Source organism: Urocampus carinirostris, chromosome 9, assembly GCF_059441175.1.
Source record: "Urocampus carinirostris isolate Australia breed hairy pipefish chromosome 9, RoL_Ucar_1.0, whole genome shotgun sequence".
Lineage (NCBI taxonomy): Eukaryota > Metazoa > Chordata > Actinopteri > Syngnathiformes > Syngnathidae > Urocampus > Urocampus carinirostris.
In genome coordinates, this window is record NC_142357.1 from 31,549,721 (window position 1) to 31,575,815 (window position 26,095).

Consider the following 26,095-nt stretch of genomic DNA (forward strand, 5'->3'; position numbering starts at 1 on the left):
TTTTCAGCATTTACATGCTTCCATTAGGTGATATTGTACGCAAGTATAATATAAGTTTTCATTGCTACGCAGATGACACTCAACTATATCTTCCGATGGAGGAATCTGCCACACTAAACTGTGGAAATTTGGAGGCCTGCCTCACTGAGATAAAAGTATGGATGTCATTCAACTTCTTGCACCTTAACTCTGAGAAGACCGAAATGCTAGTTATTGGTCCATCTAAATGCCGTGACTTGTTCTCAAACGCTGCTCTGAATCTAGACAAATGTAATATCACCCAGAGTGACTCAGTGAAAAATTTAGGTGTCATATTTGACCCTTATCTGTCCTTTCAAACACACGTTAAGAATATTACTAGAACAGCTTTTTTCCATCTTTGCCCTATGCTGTCTCAGTCGGATGCGGAGATTATAATTCATACGTTTGTTAGCTCCCGTCTCGATTACTGTAATACACTACTCTCCGGTCTCCCAAAGTCCAAAATCAAGAGCCTTCAGCTAGTACAAAATGCTGCAGCGAGGCTTTTAAGAAGAGAATGTTTGGAATGCTCTTCCCCCTGAGATTCGATCCGCAACCTCAGTGGAAATGTTTGAATCTAACCTTAAAACACCATTCTACTCTACAACATGAGTAACCTATATTTTATGTTGACAATATCTGTGTATTATTTGCCCTTGTGTAGGTTTTAGATCAGGTGATGGTGTAATACTTAGTCTGTGGTTTGCAATAATCTGTGGTCTGTGCAGCTCTTTGAGACTCATTGTGATTAAGGGCTATACAAATAAACATGACATGACTTCATCCGTTTCCTGACATAATGATCTCAAAACATATGTGGTGCTCCAAAAAGGCAAGACGAGTTTTGAAAAAAATAAACTCTGCTCTTTTATCCAGCTGTTTGATAAATTGTTAGAATAATTTATTTACCACCTATATTCGCTACATAAGTAATCAGCGTACATTTCCAATCGAATGATCTCGGCCTTGTGTTGTTTCCCTCAAACAGGGCACACTTAAAACACGTGCAATGCGGCATTAACCAATAATTTGGACTTTTCCCCTCCCTGTCCACAATCTAATGATCACGTGTCCATGGATACAGCAGAAAAATGCGAACAGGTGGTAAAGCAGCCAGCCAAAGTCACTATGTGGCTCCGTGACAATAAGCATTTTTAATTAACGGCAAAATAGTTTGAAGCTCGTTCTCTACACATGGCAAATTAGCAGCTTGGAAGGAGGCACAGTTTGTCCGTCTTTAGCGTGAAAAAAACAAAACAAAGGCTCCACTTTGTTCCCGCCAGAAATGACAGGTTTCTGGACGGGGAACGCGTGATAATATCCAGTTTGATTTAATAATATTCAGATTTTGCATGGAGGTTTGTGAAAACTGTTGGCATTGATACCAACTGTCTCTTTATTACTGATTTAATTGGTTGACTGAAATGGAAAAGATTTGTGATAATCATGCCAGACGTCTCGATATTGATACTATGAGATAGCGGGTTAATTGAAAACTAAGCATTAAATTCACATTTTGATGTGTTTGTTTCTTTGTTGGGACGATATTCTGTATTTTCCTGACACGTTTCTGTCAAGACCAGAACGGAGACGGGACTCACTTGCTATTCTCAAAGGTTTTATTGGTAGAAAGAGAAAGGGTTGCGCCCACGATCCAGAGGTTGCTGGACGCAGGAAGCAGGTCGCTCTGAACGCGGAAGTAGATTTCCCGTGACAAGCGATGGCGGGAACGGAAAAACGGGTCAGTAGCCGGGACAGGGGAACAAAAACGTGGTCGGGGGTCGTAACTGAGTCGTAAGCCAGGAAAGGAGAGTAGACGTGGTCGGGGACAATACAAAGTCGAAAGCCTGGAGGGGAGAGTAGACGTGGTTAGTATCAAAAACGGGTCAAAGCCAGGGGACACACAGGAGCAACAACAGGTGGGAGTCGGGGTCGAAAAAGGCTTGCCTAGTGATGACTGAGGTTCCCAGACAGACTGACCAAAGGGGACAGATAGGAGTGGGTTTGAATCGGGACAGAGAGCCAATCAGAGTCTGAGGCAGTTGGCGCCAAAGAAGCGGGCACAATTGGGGCAAAGGTGATGCATATCTGTAATCATGACAGTTTCTGAGCTGGAGAATATGTATTTGAGAGTGTTTTCAGGACCCACTTGTGTTGTGTTTGTCACAAGTTTTATTGGAAGAAAGAGAAAGGGTTGCGCCCACGATCCAGTGTTGCTGGACGCGGAAAGCAGGTCGCTCTGAACTCGGAAGTGGATCTTCCGTGAGAGCAATGACGGTGTCGGGAACGGAAAAACGGGTCAGTAGAGCAAAAACGTGGTCGGGGATCGGAAGCGAGTCGTAAGCCAAAAAAGGAGAGTAGACGTGGTCGGGGACAAAAACGGGTTGAAGCCGGGGGACAGACGGGAGCAAAAACAGGTGGGAGTCATGGTCGAAAAAGACTTGCCTAGTAATAATCGTAGACGGACGGGCCAAAGGGGAAAGATAGGAGTGGGCACAGTTGGGGCACAGGTGATGCATATCCGTAATCATGACAGTTTCTGAGCTGGAAAAAATGTATTTGAGAGTTTTTTTTTTATGTACATCCTGCACAAAAAAACCCAGCTGTAGTTTAGTTGCCCTTAAAAAAGAAATTCCCCTTGAGAAATTTAGTCATAATTGCCGATCATCGTGTGGAATTTCCTTTAAGAAAAAAACAAAACACAAAAATAAATTAAAACATGATTCGCAAAGCATTCGGTTTTATCACACTATTTTTTTTCATGGTACCAAAAACGAACTTCAGAGAATGGCAAATACTGTCACCGTTGCCATGGCGCCCAGTTGGTCCCAGCCGGGTGGCACTGGGTTCTGTCATGGTTGCCACAGCGCCCAATTGGCCCTACCCATGGACACCGGCTGAGACGCGTTGACTGATTGCTCCTTTGAGCCGTTATTTGTCTGAGCGTCTGTGATACTTCTGCAAGACTCCTGTTAGAACTCTGTGAAATGCCTAGTCTGTGAATTTGCCTGCGTTTGATCCTGTTTTATTTTTGGCCTGATTTGTTTGATTTTTACCACTCTTTTGTTTGTATTTCAATCCACTTCTGCGACCATCGATCCCCGGATCGAGTGTGCGCGCATTCCTCCTCTCCCTAATAAATTGTGAGCACGTTACGCTATTGGGTTCTCAATCCAGGTTCCTGCCCTGTTTCGTGACAAATACAGAAAGTCTTTCGAAAAGATATAAATAAACGCAAAAAGCATGATGAGTGAAACCACTTTTTGGTGCATCTGATGATAAATCACGCTTCAAAGGATATTAGGTTAATTCATCGTGTTGTATATTAGGAGTGAACCCGAACGCAGGCGACATGAAAAGGCCAAGTACTAAAAACAGGTTGCATTTAATCACAAAATCATCAACAAAGTAAGAAACAAACGGTCAAAAACAAAACAAATACTGTCAGAACCAGAAACAAAAAAAACAAACCACATAAATCAGACACTGGGATAAGTGATGGTGATCTTGATGGTGGAAAATGAATGTCGAAATTGAAACTCACCTGACCCTTGTTGCTTTTCAAAATGTCCTTGAGAAGGGTCAGGCTATTTAGGGACAGGTGTCTGGTGATTGGACACAGCTGTCCCAATTACAAATTGATTAACACGCGTCAGACACTGTAAATTTTATGTTGGTATTGTGATCGTAGTTTACGTTGTCAATAAATGATTTTAAACTTGGCCGAACATATTCAACAACGTTTGTCTCTTACAATGCTGAGTTTGAGCTGAAAAAAAGTGAAAATACATTTTATATCCATCCATCCGTCCATTATCTGTACCGCTTATCCTCAGCAGGGTCACGGGGGTGCTGGAGCCCATCCAAGCTATCTTTGGGCAGTGGGCAGGGGACACCCTGAACTGGTTGCCAGCCATCGCAGGGCACATAGAGACAGACCACTCCCTCACTCATTCATACCTAGGGACAATTTGGACCAGCCAATTAACATTTCTTTGGAATGTGGGAGGAAACCGGAGTGCCCGGAGGGAAACCCACACAGACACGGGAGAATATGCAAACTCCTCACAGGAAGGTTCGATCTCATGACCTCAGAACTCTGCCGCACACGCGCTAACCACTGTGCTGCTCCATTTTATATCAGTTCTTTTAAAAAATTATGGGTGCGTATTATACACGAGTGTGGATTATACAGCAATCCCCTTTTTTCGCGGGTGGTGCATTCCAAAAACGTCCTGCAAAAGTCAAAACACGCAAGATAGAAACCGTTATTCATTTATTATGATTATTTTTTTGTATTGACTAGCCAAGAAGAAACCCGAATTATAGGCTTAAGTATTTGTTTAACAACAAAAGTACTGTAATTTATAAACGTTTACAAATGACTTCTGTTGTAATTTGCAAAAATGTAAGGACACGATCCACTTGACTTTTGATGATACTTTGTTATGGAAAACTGCATTTACTTTTCGGATCCGTCCGACAGAAACCATATATTTTATTATCATAGAACATGAAAGAGTGCCAGGAAGCCACTAGGGAGCCCCAAAGACCCACACGTGACTGCAGAGCAAGTTTAGCGGGTCAGGAAGTCCAAATCTGTTGCTTTTGTGCTCTTCAGTGTTTTGTTTACATGATGAAAGCGAAACTTGAAAATTAAAACGATTCATGCATACATAATGTTCATAAAGCGGTTTTACAAATGTGTCCAACTCAGACTGCAATGTCATTGACTCAGGCAGACACAGGCAGAAACTGGTAGACACAGGCAGAAAAGGGGCAACTGTTTAGCCAATCAGAATGTAGAACACTATGCACTATGAAAATCAAGGAGTACTGAAACTATGATTGGTAAACTGTGATACAGCAAGGGATTACTGTACACGAAAAAATATAGTATATACAATTAAAGCTAGCCTACAAGGTTGGTTGGTTGTATTGCTTAACCACCATGGTCGTAGGGGCACCATTTCCTTTGGTGTACATTGGGCAAGTTTATCTCCAGACAGAAGAGCAGCTTCAGCGACACACTGCTGTCACAGTCTTGCACCACGGACAGACTGAGGAGATCTTTTCTTCCTCATGCCATGAGGCTCTTTAACTCCACCCGGCGGAGTGAAGGCCCACATTAAACCACACCCCCCACATTGCATATTACCGTATTTTTATTGGAGTGTGTATTCTGTGTAGCGCTATCTAGATACACTATATAACACGCTACATTGGGTATTAACACGTCACATTGGGTATTTGTGTATTGTATTCTTTTTGCTTTATTATTGTATTATTCTCAGCTCAGGGATGCTGCTGGAAATGTGAATTTCCCTTCGGGGATGAATAAAGGATCTATCTATCTATCTATCTATCTATCTATCTATCTGTCTGTCTGTCTGTCTGTCTGTCTGTCTGTCTGTCTGTCTGTCTGTCTGTCTGTCTGTCTACAGCCTTGTGGCACCCATCCCTTTCAAGGCTAACATATACAAGGACCATCTTGTAAATAGTGTTTATCCAAATAATATTTTTTATGTTTGAGGTCTTTATTAAAAATCTATACTAGAGTTTCACGTGTAATTTTGTTCTAAAAAACACTACACTACATTGTAATCAATGACAATACAGACGCTGCCCTACTTACGACCATTCGATTTACGAAAAACGGTGATGCCGAAAAATATCCCGACATTGCTGTAAGTTAGATTATGTATTGTGCACCTTTTTCCGAGTACAGGACGGTACTGTAGTGCTTCTTTCCGCCGCTACTGGCATGTGGTGGCACTGTAGGAGGTCACCCAGCATCCACCTGGAAATTAGCTTCCTCTTCCTAGTTTGTGTGTAAACATTCTATACTGTCTATACTATGTCTATACTATACTAGCACCCTAAGAACGTTTTTATTGTTCAATATCTCGTGCATCCATTCAATATGGTTGGTGTCAAGTGTAAAGAAGAGGCGAGCTGTTTCATTTAAAATGAAAGTGGAATAAGAAAGCTTGATGCGGTTGAGAAAATGGTTGGATCGCTTTTTTTGGCCACTTTTTACCACGGAGGAGGAAGTCGCCTAACTCTTGAAGCTCATCTTCCAAAAGTAAGTTTAACTTAACTTTATTTTTATAAAGCAAATTATCTTATGAAACGTTTTTTTTTAGTACAAAACAATACAGGACACTTATACAAGCCTGAAACATACTTATATAAACCTTAAACATACAAAATATAGCACTGAAGCAACTTACAAACAAATTCAACTTACGAACGATCTTGTTCGTAAGTCGGGCAGCGTCTATAAAGACAAATCTATTAAAGAGAAAAGTAAATGGGGCTTTCCCTTCGACTGAGCCTCAGCTAGCTAACCAGCTGTACATATATTTAATCGACTGAAATTTAGAAACAAAAAGTTCCACTTCCCTAACTAAAACACATTTTGTTAAAGCACTTTCCATGTTTTCCCGTGGGAGCGAATGTTGAACAATCTTGAGTTGCCGGCTCATCCTGCACGTCGGGTTTTCAGTGAACCGGCATCATCATCATCCAAACTGTGTTTGTATTGGAAACAAAAGCCAGGAGCTTTTGCTTGTCTAGTACTTTTCAAAGTGCTTTTTTTTTCCCACACTAGAACAGATTGTTAATAGAGCCGAGCCAAGCGCGTTATGTCGCTACAGACAGACTCAAGACCTCATAAAAGGGAAAATAACTTGACAAGGGTTCTGCTTTGCGCTCATAACAAGGAGTTTGTGTCAGGGCGGCGGTAGCGCTGTTGTCCACCTTGCGTCAGGCTGTGTTGATTATTGTTTTTCTGAACTTTGGAGATGTGAACACGCAGCCGGGGTAAGGGTGGAAAAGTAAGCATATGGTTTCACACCCGGCCACAAATCTGCTTCACCTACGTAGAAGTGGGTAGAGTAGCCGGAGGTTTTACTCAAGTAAAAGTACTGTTCCTTCAGAGTAATATCAAGTAGAAGCCAAATGTAGTCATCCAAATAATATTGTGAGTAAAGTAACAGAGAAAAACTAACCTAAACAAACCTGGCGTAATGTAATGTATTTATTCAACCATAACATGTTATATACAAGAAATCATTTGACACGCGAACTCTCAATAATGATAATATAATAGACGTAAAAGAATAAAAAGAATAGAGTAAAAAACATATTGCAGTGTATAATACAAGGTAATTATATAGAATAGTTTAAAAAAAAAGAATAAGTAAATAACTAGACTAGAGGTGAATAGTTCGGAGGAACGTCGTTGGCATAATAATACTATACATAATAATCTAATCATTTCTCGTTAAACATGCAAATAGCGGAAGGGTAAAAACTCTCTTTAAGACGTGTGGTCTTGCTCCTAATGGAGCGAAGACGGCAACCTGACGGCAGGTAAGTACCTGTGAGCAGGGTGACTGGGATTGTCCATAATTTTTAGTGTCCGTTTTCTCGTTCATTCGATTTAGATATTATGCAGGGACGGAAGGCCAGTACCTATTATTTCCTCTGCCGTCCTCACTACTGATTATATCTTTGACAATTCTTTCTGATTGACGCGAGCAAACCAAACTGTGATTGACCTAGTTGAAACAGATTCAATGATAGCGCGATAAAAATTGACTAGAATGAATTGACGGACTCCGAATGATTTGAGTTGACGAAGGAAGTAGAGCCTTTGTCTGGCTGACTTTAGAATATCAATAGCATTGACAGTCCATGTGAGGTCAGCTGACAAGTAAGGACCTAGAAATTTGAATGAATGGACCAGTTCGACCTCACTACCATTAATTGACGGAGGCACATGCTGTGGAGGCTTAGTGCGGAAATCTATTATCATCTCCTCAGTTTTACCTACATTCATGGTGGTGGTGGAATGAAATGACAATGACCTAACTGCGTGTAATATTGGAAACATCCTTTTAAAAGCTTCTGGATAATTGGGCACAGGTGTGATTATATGACACACTTCTTTCTAGTTCAATTCCCGGTTGGGGCCACCCGGTGGTAGGAGGTATGTCAGGGCCCGGTCACACAGCCGTTTGCGTCTGTATCGCGGGTAAAATTTTATTTTGCGGGTTTTTTTTGCCCGTGGTTGCCCGCGATGGAAAATGCGCAAAATTGGCCAACCCGCTCTTCATCGGTGGTATGCCCGCAAAACAGACGCCGGCGACTGTTCCGCTTCCTCATCGCGTCATATCCGCGTCATTTTCCCGTGTGGACCACGGGTATAAAGGCTGCCGAGCCGGCGTTATGCCGAGAAATGCATCCTTGCCGAGATTTGCATCCCCTCGCTACTACAACCACTTTTACCTCGTTTTATCTAACTTTTATATCACTTTTAGGGAATTTAATGGCGAACATATAACCAAAACCACTTCGTTTTGCATTGGTTGGGAATGTAATACAACTTAAACCATTCCGTCTTTGTATTTGTTGTGAATGTAATCGAACGGTAATGCACGCCGTATACAAATCACTTTTAAGCAGGTTACATGTTTATTTTGCCTTTTTCTATTCAAATCGCTCGTATTGAAACTGTTATGCACTCTACCATAAAGCTTATTTCTGCATAATAAGCATTACGGTAGAGTGCATAACAGTTCTCAAAAGTGATTTATATGCGGTGTGCATTACCGTTCGATTACGTTCACAACAAAAACAAAGACGGAATGGTTTAAGTTGTATTACATTCCCAACAAATGCAAGACGAAGTGGATTTGGTTATATGTTTGCCATTACATTCCCTAAAAGTGAGATAAAACGAGGTAAAAGTGGTTGTAGTAGCGAGGGGATGCAAATCTCGGCATAACACCGGGCTGTAGAAATCATAATCGCTCAAGACACAGTCCCGTGAAGATCAAGATTTCAAGCTATGGCACCGAAGAAGCCAATATGTTATTATTGTAATAGTTTTTCATTTTTATTTTATTATCTTGTTATGAAATGAAAAGAAATGTCAAGAAATAAAAATGGATTAAGACGAGGTCACTACGGTGACGGGGATCCATGTCCACCCCTTGACGTCTCGAGCACAACTGACGTGTGCTCGGCAAATCGCGCTGTATTTACGCGGAGAAAGGCGTTTGACCGTCACACGCGTAACACGCTAATTTCACGTAATAACACCGCGATACAGGCGCAGAACATGCTATGACCGTGCTCCACCCAAGATTACCCGCTGAAATTTCGCATCCTACCCATGTGTAACCACGTCCTGGCCGCGGCCAGAGCACGTCGTTCCGCGTCATTTCCGCGTCATTACCTCGTGTGCCGCCCGCGGTTAACACGTGCTCAAAGTTTTGAGCAGCTCAAAACTTTTTCGCGCGGCCAACCGCGTGTGAATTTCCGACCGCGTGTAAAACACTGCTGTATCTCGTCTATATGGCGATCTCAAAGCGTCCAACATCGTCTGTTTCACGGGCAAAAATTTCTGGCCGTGATTCAGCCTCGATACGCCCGTGAAAGGCTTGGTGACCGGGCCCTAAAGTTTTGAGCAGCGCAAAACTTTTTCGCGCTTCCAACCGCGTGTGAATTTCCGACCGCGTGCAAAGCACTGCTGTATCTCGTCTGTATGGCGATCTCAAAGCGTCCAACAGCGTCTGCGTCACAGGCAGAAATTTCTGGCCGTGATTCAGACGCAAACGGCTGTGTGACCGGGCCCTTACCGACCACAAGCCACTATTTCTTTTCCACATTTTTAACCACAGTGTTAAATACGATGCGGGTATATTTTTTTCACTATGGTGTCGAACATCCATCCATAATCTGCACCGCTTATCCTTAGGAGTCCATCATTTCAGACAGTGGGCAGGGGACACCCTCAAATGGTTGCCAGTCTGGGGCAGAACCCGACAACTCACTTCATTCCTTAGGACAATTTAGACCGACCAATTAACCTGACATGGATGTTTTGGAATGTGGGAGGAAACTGATGTAACTAGAGGAAACCCACGCAAGCATGGGGAGAACATGCAAACCCCGCACAGGAAGGCTGGTGGCTGGTTTTGTACCCATGACCTCAGAACTGCCTCTTTAACGAGGTGCGAAGGTTGTGGATCTCCATCTTCTTTGTCCCCATTGTCCAAGGTGGCAAATACCAGTCAGGCCCCCTACCCCCATGGTCCTGGCAGCAAGTGTGAAGAGAAGAGTGAGAGCAGGCGCTCGCTGATGTCACTGGAGGCGTGTCCGGAGACTAGTTGGAGTTCCTGTTGTTGCTTTTCAAAATAATGGTTGATTAATTGGTAATAGGCAAAATTTAATTTGGACATAAATCTCTGGCATGAAACATGACACACATATGCAAATGATTAATCTTTTGATTACAAATGAACTTCAAAACCTTATTATACAGCTGGAGTTTGTGAGTGAAGGGACCTTGGTGTGCACACAAGAGCATGCACACCAAGACAGAAAAAGGAAGGGTTTTGAGAATGAATTGTGGGTCTTTCATGTTGGCAGAGTTGGTGGTAGAACTAAGTTATGTGAAATGCATTTTGTAGCAGGGTAGTATAGTACCCTCCAAAGGCCAAAACGTAAAACAGAGACATAAGATTTTTGTTCTTATAGGAGGACCTACAGCAGTTGATATTGATGCCTCTCCCGAACGTGGCCATTTTGGGCCAGGACCCCTTCACAGGTAGGAGATAATGTTGTGATGCTATCAGTGTGGCAGGAAAGTGTTCCTCCTTTATTCGGTAGTCCTTATCGCTGCAAAGCGCCGCAGTGATAATGACAGCGTGGCTTTGATGGTGATGATAATGATAATGATGACACTTACTGTATCTCTGTGTATTCAGAGGCAGCCGTGGAGGAACTGAGGCGGCTGCTTCTACTGCTGCTCGGATGTGCTGTGCAGGTGAGGCAAAAATATTCTGCGCCGATGTTTGAAAACGGTAGACCCCCACGATACGGGACGCAACGTTTTTGACACCAAATTGTCATTATTACCCGATCCGCCATCCGCCATTGTTGTTTTGGTCTCGCGGCGATCTCGGCAAACGAGATCTCCTTGTTTCGAGATGACCTCATTGTTGTGGCGGTTGTCGAGTGAAAGAGAAGCATGCCTCCAAAAAAACAATTGGTATTAGGTGCAAATCAACAAAAAAATGGTAATTTCTTCAGTGTCGGTAATAAGTCGAAACATAACACAGAAAGTGGTAACAACGGCAATGATTCCGGGACGAAAAAACGGCGGAGAAATTCTTCAGAAGACCGCGAAGGCAAGGAAAACACGTGTTTTGAAGCAAACGATTCGACGAAAGAAAATAAACAAAAGAATACTAGCAAGAAAAGGTCTTTTCTGCCAAAGTTGACTAAATTATATTCCTGGTTACACTATGAGGAGGATGATAATGGACTGGACCTTGAGAAGGCATTACAACTGTGGCGGGACAGCAAACCACGAAGAATATATGAACTGAAAAATGTGAAGTGAAAACTGCTTTGTATTTCCAATTAACTGTGCTGATTAAAACTGCATGAATATATAAATATTTCAGCAATACTATTTTGTATAGTGTACAATAGTGTGAACTGCAAAATCTGAAGTGATAACTGCTATGTATTACCAATTAACTGCTATGATTAAAACTGAATGAAAATATAGATTTATATAATTATTTCAGCAATAATATTTTGTATAATGTACAATATTGTTGTGAACTGAAAAATCTTGAAGTGATAACTGATTTGTATTACCAATAAACTGTGATGATTAAAACGGATTAAATATATAGATTTATATTACATATTTGTCACCGATTTACAATTTCAACCTCGATAACACTAAATTTTGGGGACCCATAGATCTCTGTTGGGACCCATAGATTTTTGAGCATGCGAGTCCCTGGGACCCATCACTGTTCAGAGGTAAAACGAACACTGACAATGTGGAATAGTTTTTGTCAAGGTGTTTTCCTCAGTACATAACATCAATAACGATCGATATGAGTTTTATTTGGAAGAAAAATCTTGCATACGACGGAAAACACAGTTCACAAGCATTCCCAGTGGCTACCGCTAGAGACCGCCAGAGATCACTCTCCAGCCCCATCAGCGTTCAAGTTGATGTGTCATGTCATGTGTCATGTCATCAGCCGTACCGCTTATCCTCATTAGGGTCGCGGGGGGGCTGGAGCCCATCCCAGCCATCTCCGGGCAGTGGGCAGGGGACACCCTCAACTGGTTGCCAGCCAATCGCAGGGCACACAGGGACAGACAACTCATTCGCTCATTCACACCTAGGGACAATTTGGACCGGCCAATTCACCTGAAATGCATGTTTTTGGAACGCGGGAGGAAACCGGAGTGCCCGGAGGAAACCCACGCAAGCACGGGGAGAACATACAAACTCCGCACAGGAAGTCTGGAGCTGGATTTGAAGCCACGGCAGGTTCCCATGACATGAACTGTGCCGCACAAGCGCTAACCACTGCGCCGCCGTGCTCAAGTTGATGTAATTAATGTTATTTAATTAAAGAAATAGGTGCTTACGTATCATCAACAGTTTCTCAATCTTGGAATTCCCCTTTTTAAGCGACACTAAACGTTACCACACACAATGTGGCACTTGTTTACTCATATCAAGAAAGACTATGTAGAATACAGCGAATTAGAAATCTACAATGACAATGTCATCTGTTACCGGTGACAGTCACGGTCAGGATTAGAGCTAAAATGGGCAACACAAAATCAGTCTTTTTAAGATAAAATTCTCCCGTATAAAAAATTGTTGTACGCAATTTGAAATGATAGAAAACATATAAAATACTGGGTAAACGTTGACGGGTATGCGATCCCTGCCTCTGTTCTTTGTACTGAATTTCTTAGCTATGAGTCCCAAAACATGCAGAGATGCTAAAGACAAAACCAAAAACCTAATAACCATGGAAACACAGATTGCGATCATCAAAAGTATGAAGCCATTGGCATCGTTGTCACTGCTAAGGAATGTGGCTGTAACCAGGGTTGGGTAGGGTTACTTTAACTGGATTACTTTCAGTTACTTTTGGATTACTCCAATACAAAATATGCTAATAAAAGACAAAATAAAGTAATATGAATAAAATGATGACTCACAACACGTGTTAAGCTTTCTCTCCTGGCTTTGATCTCTTTGATCTCCGGCAAAACTAACATAAAATGTGACATACACCCAACCCTGGCTGTAACCAATCAAGGATCAGGGCAATTATTAAGAGTAAGGAGGTGATTAAGGCAACAAAGTATTCTAAGACCATGTGCGGTCCCTTTTCAAGGTTTCTTCATTTTCCACATGTTGAGGATTTTCAGTTTTTCCTTGCCCTCATGTAGGTTTCAGATCAGGTGATGGGGTAATAATAGTCTGTAATTTGCAATAGACTGTGGTCTGCAGCCCTTTGAGACTCCTTGTGATTAAGGACGTCACAAATAAACATGACTCGACCAGACTCATGTTGTGGTTTTTGAGTTTTTCCTTGCCCTCGAGTAGGTTTCAGATCAGGGGATGGTGTAATAATAGTCTGTAGTTTGCAAAAATCTGTGGTCAGCGCAGCCCTTTGAGACTCCTTGTGATTAAAGGCTATACAAATAAACATAAACACTTGACTTGACTCATGTGCAGTCCCTTCTCAAGGTTCATTTTCCTCATGTTAAGGATTTTGGGGTTTTCCTTGCCCCCATGTAGGTTTCAGATCAGGGAATGGGGTAATAATAGTCTAATTTGCAATAGACTGTGGTCTGTGCAGCTCTTTGAGACTCCTTGTAATTAAGGGCTACACAAATAAACATGACTGAATTTGACTATATACTGTACCATATGTTTCTATTCACTGCCATACGATAACAAACCTTTCAATCTCCATGTCCGAATGAATTAATGTTGTAACCTGAGGGTCTATTCATTGTATTGATTTTTTTTTAGTTTAAAAGTGAGTGGGAGGGAACGTACCAATCAAAGTGGACCTAAAGCAAGATCTGCATTATTCCCAAATCAACCTTGAGGTCAGCCCAAGGATACATTTTTTAAAAGGGAAGAAAAAAATATGACAGAATTGATGTAGTTGAGTAAATGCAATCTGCATTTCATAAAGTCAGGCTTTATGCAAGGGGAGAAAATAAGGCAGATCTAAGAATACGGAATGCGGAGTGTGGGCTTCCAAGCGGATCACTGAAGCCTTGAAACCTTCGGTGGCATTTGGAAACTTGGCATCTGAGGCGCGAGGATTATTTCATGGAAAAGAAAATTGGCAACTGAAAGAGCTTGTCCAGCAAAAACAAAGATTGGTGAGGCGGTTCATTTGCAGATTCAAGGGCAAGTGAGGGTTTCTCCCTTGTTGCTGTGGTTAAATCTAGTCATTAGCGGTGTGTGTGTAAGCCCAACTTTATACTTGAAATGTTTTACACAAGTGCACAAGTCACAGAGAGACCTCCATCTCTATAATTCTTTTTACCTCCCTTTATCTTTCTTATCTTTCTATATCTCCCTTTATCCCTCTTATTTTTCTATACCTCTATCCCTCTTATCTTTTTATTGCTGTCTTTCTATAATATATGAAGTTTTAGATAAGGCTTACAAAAGCACAGCTAATAACTACATTTGACCACAGCAGCAAAGAAGAATAGATGGATAGATATGTAGATAGATACATAAATAGATAGGTAGATCGATAGATACATAGATAGATACGTAAATTGATAGATACGTAGATAGATACGTAGATATGTATATACGTAGATAGATACGTAGATATGTAGATACGTAGATAGATACATTGATATGTGGATACGTATATAGATACATATAGATATGTACATGCGTAGATAGATACATAGATATGTAGATATGTACATAGATACATAGATAGGTAGATACGTAGATAGATACGTAGATAAGTAGATACGTAGATACGTAGATAGATACATAGAGAATAGAATAGAATATACCTTTATTGTCATTGTTACAAAATGGGTTAACATATTGTGACAACGAAATTGGGCATGACACTCCAGTTTTACACATTCACAGTGAGGTATGAGCCAAGAAGATAAAGGAACAGAGAAGATAAGGTTATAAATCAAGGGGGATAAGGCTATAGTTATCATTGACATGGTATTTACACAAGAAATGTCGGCATGTGGGATGTTACATACAGTGTTGTCGTGATACCGTTGGTATCGTAAGGGTTGTGCAATATTGCGTTTGGTGCAAAGTCATCATAGTGCAAAAAATAGTCAGCATATGCATTGGTGCAAACATAGACAACATAGTGCAGAAAAAAGGAAATGGTCAGACATTGTGCAAGGTGAGCAGTAAACGTAGTGCAGTCGACATGTGCAAGAACATAGACATTAGTACCATTATATTCGTATTTTCCATGATGATGTTTTCTGCTCTGCTGAGGTAGCGAGAGCAGGCAATGTCCTCCAGACTGGGCAGAGAGCAGCCGACGATTCTCTGGGCTGTTTTGATGATCCTCTGGAGCTTTTTCCTGTCTGCTGCTGTGCACCCAGCATACCACACCGTGATGCAGTATGTTAGGATGCTCTCCACTGTGGCTTTGTAGAAGGACACCTGATATAGATAGACATAGATAGATAGATACGTAGATAGATACATAGATAGATAGATATGTAGATCAATAGATGCGTAGATAGATACGTAGATATTTATATAGATGTGTAGATATGTAGATAGATTAGATGGATAGAGAAGATACATAGAGAGATGGATAGATAGAGAAGATGCATAGAGAGATAGATAGATAGATAAATAGATAGATAGATTTAGAAATGCATAGATCTATAGATGATAGATAGATCTAGAAATGAATAGATACGTAGATAGATACGTAGATAGATATGTAGATACGTAGATAGATACATAGTTATGGTGATAGATACGTAAGTAGACGATAGGTAGATCTAGAAATTGATAGATCTATAAATAGATGTAGAAATGAATAGACCTATAGAGATATCTATTATTAATATAGATGCTTTCTGCCCGTCTTTCTGTCTCTCCATCTGCCCGTCTGTCTGTCTGTCTGTCTGTCTGTCTGTCTGTCTGTCTGTCTGTCTGTCTGTCTGTCTGTCTGTCTGTCTGTCTGTCTGTCTGTCTGTCCGTCCGTCCGTCCGTCCGTCTGTCTGTCTGTCTTTCTGTACCTCGATCTTTCTATCTCTATCTTTCTATGTCACTATATATATCCATCTTTCTATTTTTCCATCTTTCTTTCCAACTTTCCAACTTTCTATCTTCCTCTTCTTTTTATCTCTATCTTTGTATCCATCTGTCCATCTCTATCTTTCAGTTCTTCGATCTTTATCTTTCTCGTTCTCTACTTCTATCTTCCTGTCTCACTATTTTTCCATCTTCATCCCTCTATTTGTATCATACATTATCTCTTTCCCTCTCCAACTTTTTATGTCTCCAGTGCTCTCTTTAACTCCTTAGGGCGATTATAGATGTGTATTATAAGATAATAAATTAAATTTGCTGGTTTGGAAAAAAATGGAAAGCTCCACTGAAATCAATGATGTTCCCATGCCACTTGTGAACACATCTAATTGAGTTTCCCTTTTTGTATCCGCAGTGCGAGCATAAAGAGACGTTCATTCAGCAGATCCAGTCGCTGGGTATCGAAATGCAGACCGAGCTCGCCGTTTGCATCCAACAGGTGCGTTCAGGTGCAAATTTGAACCTAACTCACAAGGACGTTAATATTATTCACAGATTGACCCTCAGTTCCAAGGAGATTTTCCATGGGGATTTTTATTCTTTGAAAGGATTTAGTAGACTTTTTTTCCTTTACCTGAAGCGTGAAAATGAGCTCTTTTTCATTCAGGCCACATTGCTCTTTCTGCCCTTATTTTCTGTCAAAATGTCCCTTTCAATAAAGCATGGATGCCAATTGGACGTTTAGGAAAAAAAAAACGCCCCGTGAATAATTGCCCACATTACAGAAACAGCATGCTGCAGAGCAGCGTGACTGAATTACAGTAACAGCATGCTGCCCACGAGTCTTTTTCGTTCCAGGCTTCTTTGCCTCATAAATCAGAGCGGTGAAGAGGTGTCCTCCCTGTGTGGATGGATGCACCCCCGCTTGCTTCTTAGAACTTCCACTTGAGGATGTTTTCAGACCTTGACTCCTTTCCACGCCATGATTCCTTTTGCATGCATTATTGGGCCGTTCACAGGGTCTAGCGAATATTGCTTCATTTCAGGCTTCAAATTTCAAGTTAAGAATCTGAAAATATATCCCGAGAATCCACAACATGTGAGACAAAATCGTCAAGTCAAGTCAAGTCATTTTTATTTGTATAGCCCTTAATCACAAAGAGTCTCAAAGGGCTTCACAGGTTATTACACAGACTATTTTTTCAGACTATTATTACATCATCCCTGATCTGGAACCAACATGAGGGCAAGGAAAAACTCAAAAACCTTAACATGAGGAAACTGAAGAAACCTTGAGAAGGGACTGCACATGTGGCATCCCCCTTTCAGGATTACCAGACAGCAAAGGATGTTGCAATCACAAATAATACAGAGATATTGTCCACGAAAAGTATAGGTTATTCATATGCTATAGAGTAGAAGTGTTTTTTTAAGCTTAGATTTAAACATTTCCACTGAGGTTGCAGATCGGATCTCAGGGGGGAGAGCATTCCACAGCACCGGTGCCCGGATGGAGAAAGCTCTCGAACCAGTGGAACACTTCTTGGCTCTTGGGATTACCAGAAGACCGGCGCTCTCAGAACGAAGGCTTTGGACCAGAACATAGGGGGAAATCAGACCTGAAAGATATGAGGGAGCAAGTCCATGTATGATTTTGTTTAATACTAAGAGAACCTTGAAATCACATCTTAGGCTAACAGGGAGCCAATGCAGGTTAGCCAAAATCGGCGTGATGTGATCGGACTTTTTTGTCCTAGTTAAAAGCCTCGCTGCGGCATTTTGTACCAGCTGAAGACTCTTGATTCTGGAATTCGGGAAACTGGAGAGTAGTGCATTACAGTAATCGAGAGGCGTGAATTATGATCTCCGCATCCGACTGAGACAGTATAGGACGAATTTTAGCAATTAAGTGTAACCTAACTATTTAAACATTTTATATTATATTATCAAACGAAAAAAACTGTAGGTGTTTCAAAAATATTCACTCAGCTGAGTCAACTGACTTAAGAATATCTTCGATGACATGTAAATGACCCAATGTCAACTTAAATAGAGGGCACCTGAGTGTCATTTAGTCTCTCTGTAATAGGCTCAGAGGTCTGTGAAAGGAAAAACTGGAAAACAGACCACATTATGAATACCAAAGAACATACCAGGTAGGTGTGGGACAAATTTGTGGAAAAGTTCAGAGCAGAAATGGTTTACAAACAGATTTCGCAACATTGCAAATCTCCCGGAGCACAGTGTGAGCAAAAATATTAAAATGGACAGAGCATAAAACCACTGCAAACCTGGCCTTACTAAACTTTCGGCCCGAACAAGGAGAAAACTAATCAGAGAAGCAACCAAGAGGTCCATTATCGCATGCAGGCATACACAGCTGAGGTGGGACAATCTTTGCATAAGACAACCATTAATCGTACTCTGAATAAATATCCTCCAATGGAAGAGTGGCTAGAAGAAAGCCCATTGGTGTTTGCAAGAAGCCACATGGTAGACACAAATAGTATGTGGAACATAGTGTTCCGGTTTAAATAAGACCAAAATTGAACTTTTTGGGTTGAATCCAAAGCGTTACGTTTGGTGTAAAAGAAACGCTGCACATCACCCTCACAACAACATCCCCACTGTGAAACATGGTGGTGGCAGCATCATGCTCTGGGGTTACTTTTCTTGGAAGATCATTAGAGTTGATGGGAAGATGGATGGAGTGAAATACAGGGTGATTCTGGCAGTAAATCTGTTGGAGTCTGCAGGGGACCTAAAAATGGGGCGCCGGCTCACCTCCTAACAGGACAACGACCATAAACATAAAGCAAAATCTACAATTGGATAGTTTAAAACAAACAACATAACAGTGTTAGAATGTTCAAGCCAAAGATATGAAAACTGCTGTGCACAATCACACTTATACTTTTTTGCTATTTAAAGCAACTAGGAGGCACTGAATAGTACACACTATCCCTTTTAGTGGAGCCCAAACAGATTATGGATTAAAATATTACCGTTTTTTAATTTATTTTCATATATTTCTTTTTTTTTTCATTTTTAGATCGTGTTTCATGTAGGAAAAAAAAAAAGAAACGGTATCTGAGAAGAGCAAAAGGTTTAACAGAACTTTATTGTGGAAAACCCGATACGGTCTTCACCTGGACCTTAACTCTGGCGGTCCACCGAATAAATCGAGTTTGAGACCCCTGCACAGGATAATTTACTTTGCATGCATTATAGGGCCATTTCCAAACATGTATATTTATTTAGTTCGATACATAAAAAGAAAGGTTAATCTTATTTGTCCTTAACACCGCTGAGTAAAAGATTACCTCGTTTACATCCCGTCGAGTCACCGTGTTTTCACTGCAGGTGACTCAGGATCCACTGTCGGTGCTGCCGCTCCGGTGGGAAGACTTGCTGGAGGTGGATGGTGCAGAAATGAAAATGGTGTTTAGTTCTATGGCCAAACAGATTCAGAATATGTTGGCTCAGAGAGACACTCACCTAGAGGTAAGCAAATTCGAATCAGAATATTCTTTACTGTCATTGATAACGTAGTGTACGTGAGTGCAGTGAAAATAGTGCATTAGCATTTAGCAGCAACATTGCGCAAGAAAATAAGGATAAAGGATAAGATATGATTATAACTTTTTCCAGATAGTAATCTTTATCCATTTTCTTCTATAGCACCTGTTAAAGATGTCATTAAAACATAAGTTTTTAAGAAAACCCATGCAAGCACAGGAGAAACAAGAGCAGAGTGTGCTTAGGGACAGCCTATATAAAAGTGTGTAGTACTGCACCACGTCCGAAGGTGGCGCTGCTCTGTTTTGGTTACAACTCTGGGACACTTTTCACATTTTCTTCTATAGCACCTGTTAAAGATGTCAATCAAACATCAGTTTTTAAGAAAACCCATGCAAGCACAGGAGAAACAATAGCAGACTGTGCTTAGGGAGAGCCTATGTAAAAGTGTGTAGTACTGCACCACGTCGGAAGGTGGCGCTGCTCTTTTTTGGTTGCAACTCTGGGACACTTTTCACATTTTCTTCTATAGCACCTGTTAAAGATGACAATCAAACATCAGTTTTTAAGAAAATCCATGGAAGCACAGGAGAAACAAGAGCAGAGTGTGCTTAGGGACAGCCTATGTAAAAGTATGTAGTACAGCACCACGTCAGAAGGTGGCGCTGTTCTTTTTTGGTTGCAACTCTGGGACACTTTTCACATTTTCTTCTATAGTACCTGTTAAAGATGTCATTAAAACATCAGTTTTTAAGAAAACCCATGCAAGCACAGGAGAAACAATAGCAGACTGTGCTTAGGGAGAGCCTATGTAAAAGTGTGTAGTACTGCACCACGTCGGAAGGTGGCGCTGCTCTTTTTTGGTTGCAACTCTGGGACACTTTTCACATTTTCTTCTATAGCACCTGTTAAAGATGACAATCAAACATCAGTTTTTAAGAAAATCCATGGAAGCACAGGAGAAACAAGAGCAGAGTGTGCTTAGGGACAGCCTATGTAAAAGTATGTAGTACAGCACCACGTCAGAAGGTGGCGCTGTTCTTTTTTGGTTGCAACTCTGGGACACTTTTCACATTTTCTTCTATAGTACCTGTTAAAGATGTCATTAAAACATCAGTTTTTAAGAAAACCCATGCAAGCACAGGAGAAACAATAGCAGACTGTGCTTAGGGAGAGCCTATGTAAAAGTGTATAGTACTGCACCACGTCAGAAGGTGGCGCTGTTCTTTTTTGGTTGCAACTCTGGGACACTTTTCACATTTTCTTCTATAGTACCTGTTAAAGATGTCATTAAAACATCAGTTTTTAAGAAAACCCATGCAAGCACAGGAGAAACAATAGCAGACTGTGCTTAGGGAGAGCCTATGTAAAAGTGTGTAGTACTGCACCACGTCAGAAGGTGGTGCTGCTCTGTTTTGGTTGCAACTCTGGGACACTTTTCAGTTTTTCACTTTTGCAATGCAAAAAACTACAAAATCTTATTATCTTTGCAGAAAATTGAGCTTGTTGAAATGTAGTTTTTTTCTATTTTAAGATATTTTATCTCGTTTAGATAGTCATAAGAACACACTTGTGTATTATCTGCTAAATAAGATTTTGCCCATCTAAGAATTATATTGACATTTTCATTTTTTATCTGACTTTTTGAACACTATTATTTACTCATCTCATCTAATCTCATCTCATCTCATTAGCTGCACCGCTTATCCTCAGTAGGGTCGCGGGGGTGCTGGAGCCCATCCCAGCAATCATCGGGCAGTGGGCAGGGGACACCCTGAACTGGTTGCCAGCCAATCGCAGGGCACACAGGGACAGACAACTCGCTCGCTCATTCACACCTAGGGACAATTTGGACCGGCCAATCCACCTGAAATGCATGTCTTTGGAATGTGGGAGGAAACCGGAGTGCTCGAAGGAAACCCACGCAAGCACGGGGAGAACATACAAACTCCGCACAGGAAGTCCGGTAGCTGGATTTGAACCCACGCAGTAGGTTCTCAAGACCTTAGAACTGTGCCGCACACGCGCTAACCACTGCGCCGCCGAGCTGCCCACTATTATTTACTTTATTTTTTTAATCCGCTTCTTTCACCTTTACAGTGTAAACCACCTTTGTGCTGCCATCTCGTGGCTTGGAGGAGAATTATACCCAAAGTTTACAACGATTTTGTTAAAAAGTTAACAAAGTTGAACAGTGAAACCAAAACAGGAATTTTAGTATTATTTAGCACCATTTCGAGACATCTTTGACTATGGCAAGGGACATCAATTGGGTTCCCAACGGCACTCGGTAGCTCTTAAGGAACACCTGCTCACCAGTGTTCGGTCATTGTGATTTTCTAGAAAATAAAAAAATGAACAGAAAGCATTTCCTGTTGGTAGTATCTGTTTTTAAAGTGATGTGAAAACATTAGGCAGCATGTCAGCGCAGTGGTTAGCGCTTGTGCGGCACAGTTCTGAGGTCATGAGATCGTACCTTCCTGTGTGGAGTTTGCATGTTCTCCCCATGCTTGCGTGGGTTTCCCCTGGGCACTCCGGTTTCCTCTCACATCCCCAAAACATGCATGTCAGGTTAATTGGTTGGTCCAAATTGTCCCTAGGTGTGAATGAGCAAGGGAGTTGTCTCTCTCCGTGTGCCCTGCGACTGGATGGCAACCAGTTCAGGGTGTCCCCTGCCTGTTGCCCAAAGATAGCTGGGATGCGCTCCAGCACCCCCGGGACCCTACTTAGGATAAGCGGTGCAGATAATGGATGGATGGATAAAAACATTAACATGAGTATCTTCAAATACCTGATTAATTCTTACAAAATTTCTTTCTAAAATTAGCCTGTAATTTATATTATTTATATATATGTTGATCACTCTGTGCCTTCATACAAGGCAGATGGTTCTGTGGTTGACTGAGCCTGTTTAAACCCAACTTTTAATAACTTCAACCTTGTAATAACATAGTAACAACATAGTAATAACATGATGAAACTTGCCTATAAAAATGGCAGCCCGTTGCATAAATCAATTACAAAGAGGTATCTCTCAGCTTCAAAATGGTTGCTGTTACTATCGTGCGATGACCTGCAGGGAGGCAATTTGAACAGATGGAGCATTGCACTTTCAAATGGAAAAGATGGACCCATAAAATTCTGTCCAGCGATCCTCGGTTTCAATCTATGGGGTCATCCAGACAATTTAGGGTTGTCCATGGTAAACTCGCACATTTATTTATGAAATGAGTTGTTCAATGTGTGTTTTTTTGCCCATGTAAATCTCTTCCCCTAGTTGGCCGGACTCAAATATGCCCTTTTGCCACTCTGCCTTGAAGGCCAGCATCTCGGAGTCGCCTCTTCTCAGTAGATGTTGACACTGGTGTTTTGCGGGTACTATTTAATGAAGCTGCTAGTTGAGGACCCGTAAGGCGTCTAATTTTCAAACGACTGACTCAAATGTACTTGTTCTCTTGTTTTGTTCTGCCTCCCACTAGTTAAAAGCCTGTTTTTGTTCTATGAAGGGAGTAGTATACAACGTTGGAGGAAATCTTCCTTTTCTTTGCAATTCTTCACAGGGAATAGCCTTTCTTTCGTCGACAAATAATTTTTACACGAAAGTTTTCTTTTTCTGCCCATTCTGAACTTTTATCAAACCCATTAATTTCATGCTCCAGATACCTGACTAGCTTAAAAAGGGTTTTTTTCATAGCTTCTTGAACCAGCTAAGATGTTTTCAATTGTGCACATGTCACGATTTGTCAATTGCCCTCACATGCGCTCACTCTTTCAGCTCAGCTGCCACTTGTTCCCTAATTAGCCCTTCTCCTATTTAAGCACTTCAATCTCATTCTCTCCTGGTCAGTCCATCTGCGAACCTCAGCGCATGCAAGGCAAGCACTTTTGACCCTGGCTCCCATTTTGATCCTGACCTGTTTCCTGTATCTATCCCCGATCTAAGCTCCAATCTCCGGTCCCAGCTACTCGTATCCTGATTCTGTGTCCTGTATCAATCTCCGATCCAAGCTCCGTTCTCCTGTCCTGGCTGCCCGTATCCTGATTCTGTTTCCTGTATCGATCCCTGATCCAAGCCCCGTTCTCCTGTCCCATCCACCCGTATCCTGATTCTGTTTACTATATCGATGCTCGATCCAAGCTCAGTTCTCCTGTCCCGGCTACCCGGATCCTGATTCTCTTTCCTGTATCGACCCCAGATCCAAGCTCTGTTCTCCTGTCCTGGCTAACCGTATTCGGATTCTGCTTCCTGTATCGATCCCCAAACCAAGCTCCGTACTCCTGTCCCAGCCACCCGTATCCTGATTCTGTTTCCTGTATTGATCCAAATCCAAGCTTCGTTCTACTATCCTGGCTACCCATGTCCTGCCCGATTATGTTTCCTCTTGTTTCCTTGGCTTCCCACTCGTCCCATCTACCCGACTTGTTCCAGTCTCCGACCACGCTCCGTCTCCCTTCCCGGCTACCCGACTTGTTCCGACCACGCTCCATCTCCCATCCCGGCTACCGGACTTGTTCCGATCTCCAACCACACTTCGTTTGCGAGGGCTTTCCGCTCCTCCTGCCCAGCGAGCACCAGATTGCAAAAAAAACTGAAAAACTTGCAAAAACACTACCTCACACTAATGTAAAATGGTACTCAGGTCTATGTTCTTGCACATGTTGACTGCACTATGTTTACTGCTCACCTTGCACAATGTGGACCAAATGCAAAATTGCACAACCCTTACGATACCAACTGTATTACGATACCAACTGTATGTAACATCCTACCTGCCGACATTTCTTGTGTAAATATCATGTAAATTATAACTATAGCCTTATCCTCCTTGTTTTATAACCTTATCTTCTCTGTTCCTTTATCTTCTTGGCTCATACCTCACTGTGAATGTGTAAAGCTGGAGTGTCATGCCCAATTTCGTTGTCACAATATGTTAACCCATTTTGTAACAATGACAATAAAGGTATATTCTATTCTATTTTCCCTCTCGCCCTGACTTCCCCAATCCATTAATAAAGCATTGTGTGAAACGCTACGCATTTGGGTCCTCTGCTTCTACCGATCGTTCCAGCACAAGGGTTTTCTAATCATTCAGTAACTTTCTAACACAATTAGCAAATGCACTATTTGAATGTTTTTAGAGTGTTGGTTGCTTGAAATAGGACTCTATGCAGGTTTTGCATTAAAAACAAACATTTACAGGTAAAATACTCCTTTACCATGGTAACAATTTATGGGGTGTATTTTTGATCAGTTTATTGTTTATTAAGAAAAAAAATCTTGATTTTCCCCATATAACACGTGTACATGCTGCTTGCTGCACACTGAATTTCTTATTTCTGAAACTGTCTTTTCTGCTGACCTACCCTACCCTTTACCCAGCGCATCGCCGAGTTGTGTCGAGAACGGGAGGGGCCCGCTGACTCACTTTTGGCCCCCCCGGGTGGTCAAAGTGCCGAGGCCCCCCGAGGTCTGGCACTGCAGCTGGCAGACAGCAAGGCCAAAGTGCGTCGCCTCAAACAGCAACTGTGAGTGTGTGCACATTCATAAGCATAGATTAAACACGGGCACCCGCGGGTGCTGCCACCACAGTGTTTTGGAAGGACTCATGTGAGAATTATTTATGTTGATGATTGCACATGCAGCCTCGGATACAATGAATAACAAAGTGTTTGTCACTATGCCGAAAAAAAATGGAGATTTGGGAGTTTTACATATGCAGTTCTAGTTCAGGTTTCTGATGTGAGCCCCTATTAGCTTGCAAGCTAGCAGGTGGCTATCATGCAGAAAGCTGTGGGCTAGGATATCGTACAAAAATAAATCGAAACTTTTCCTGCTTAAATTTGTATCAAACTTTATCCATTTTGCATTTAAAGGTCTAGGAACCAGGTGATTTTATTTTATTCTGTTTACTTTTTATATCTAGCAAGTCACCTATGTCCTCTTTCAACTGAAATGAAAGATTCATTTCAAGGAAATGCTGACTAACTATTTTGGAGAGGATGTTGTTGGCAACGCCCCAAAATATGCGCAGAGACGAAATATGGCAGAGAGGGAACGTCCTTTATTGCAACATTCACTCAGCAACATTCAGCCATGTTCAAATTCGTCCAGGAGACGCTGGGCTTTTTATACTGTGTTCTCGTGATCACGTGATGTTTTTCTCGGATTCCAAAGTGTTTTTCTCAGAATCGACTCGCTTAGTCAGCAACTTGTGATTTCTTGCGTCAACATTGTTTCATAACATCCTACCAGATGTCTGTTTTCAGCTCTGTTATCAGCTCTGTTAATCCATAACAATTAAGCCATTTCTTAAAGGAACAGTGTGTATTATTTGACCATTAGATCTTGCTACATTGTGTAGTGCAACCATAAACGAGTGCTACAAAGTTAAGGGAGATTACAAACTACGGAGACTC

The 26,095-nt window shown here is 41.6% G+C and overlaps 1 protein-coding gene across 2 annotated transcripts in view; it reads left to right on the forward strand.

The window, feature by feature from the left end:
- ccdc88b (coiled-coil and HOOK domain protein 88B) overlaps positions 1-26,095 on the forward strand; it is a 162,575-nt gene that overhangs the window by 19,799 nt on the left and 116,681 nt on the right. The window contains exons 4-8 of one of the 2 annotated variants that reach the window (XM_088344141.1): positions 10,573-10,642; positions 10,803-10,861; positions 16,575-16,658; positions 19,523-19,663; positions 25,059-25,204. In XM_088344141.1, the coding sequence (XP_088200267.1) occupies positions 10,573-10,642; positions 10,803-10,861; positions 16,575-16,658; positions 19,523-19,663; positions 25,059-25,204 (500 nt within the window). Of the gene's footprint in view, positions 1-10,572; positions 10,643-10,802; positions 10,862-16,574; positions 16,659-19,522; positions 19,664-25,058; positions 25,205-26,095 lie in introns of those variants that run through there. The other variant, XM_088344142.1, reaches the window with a different exon arrangement.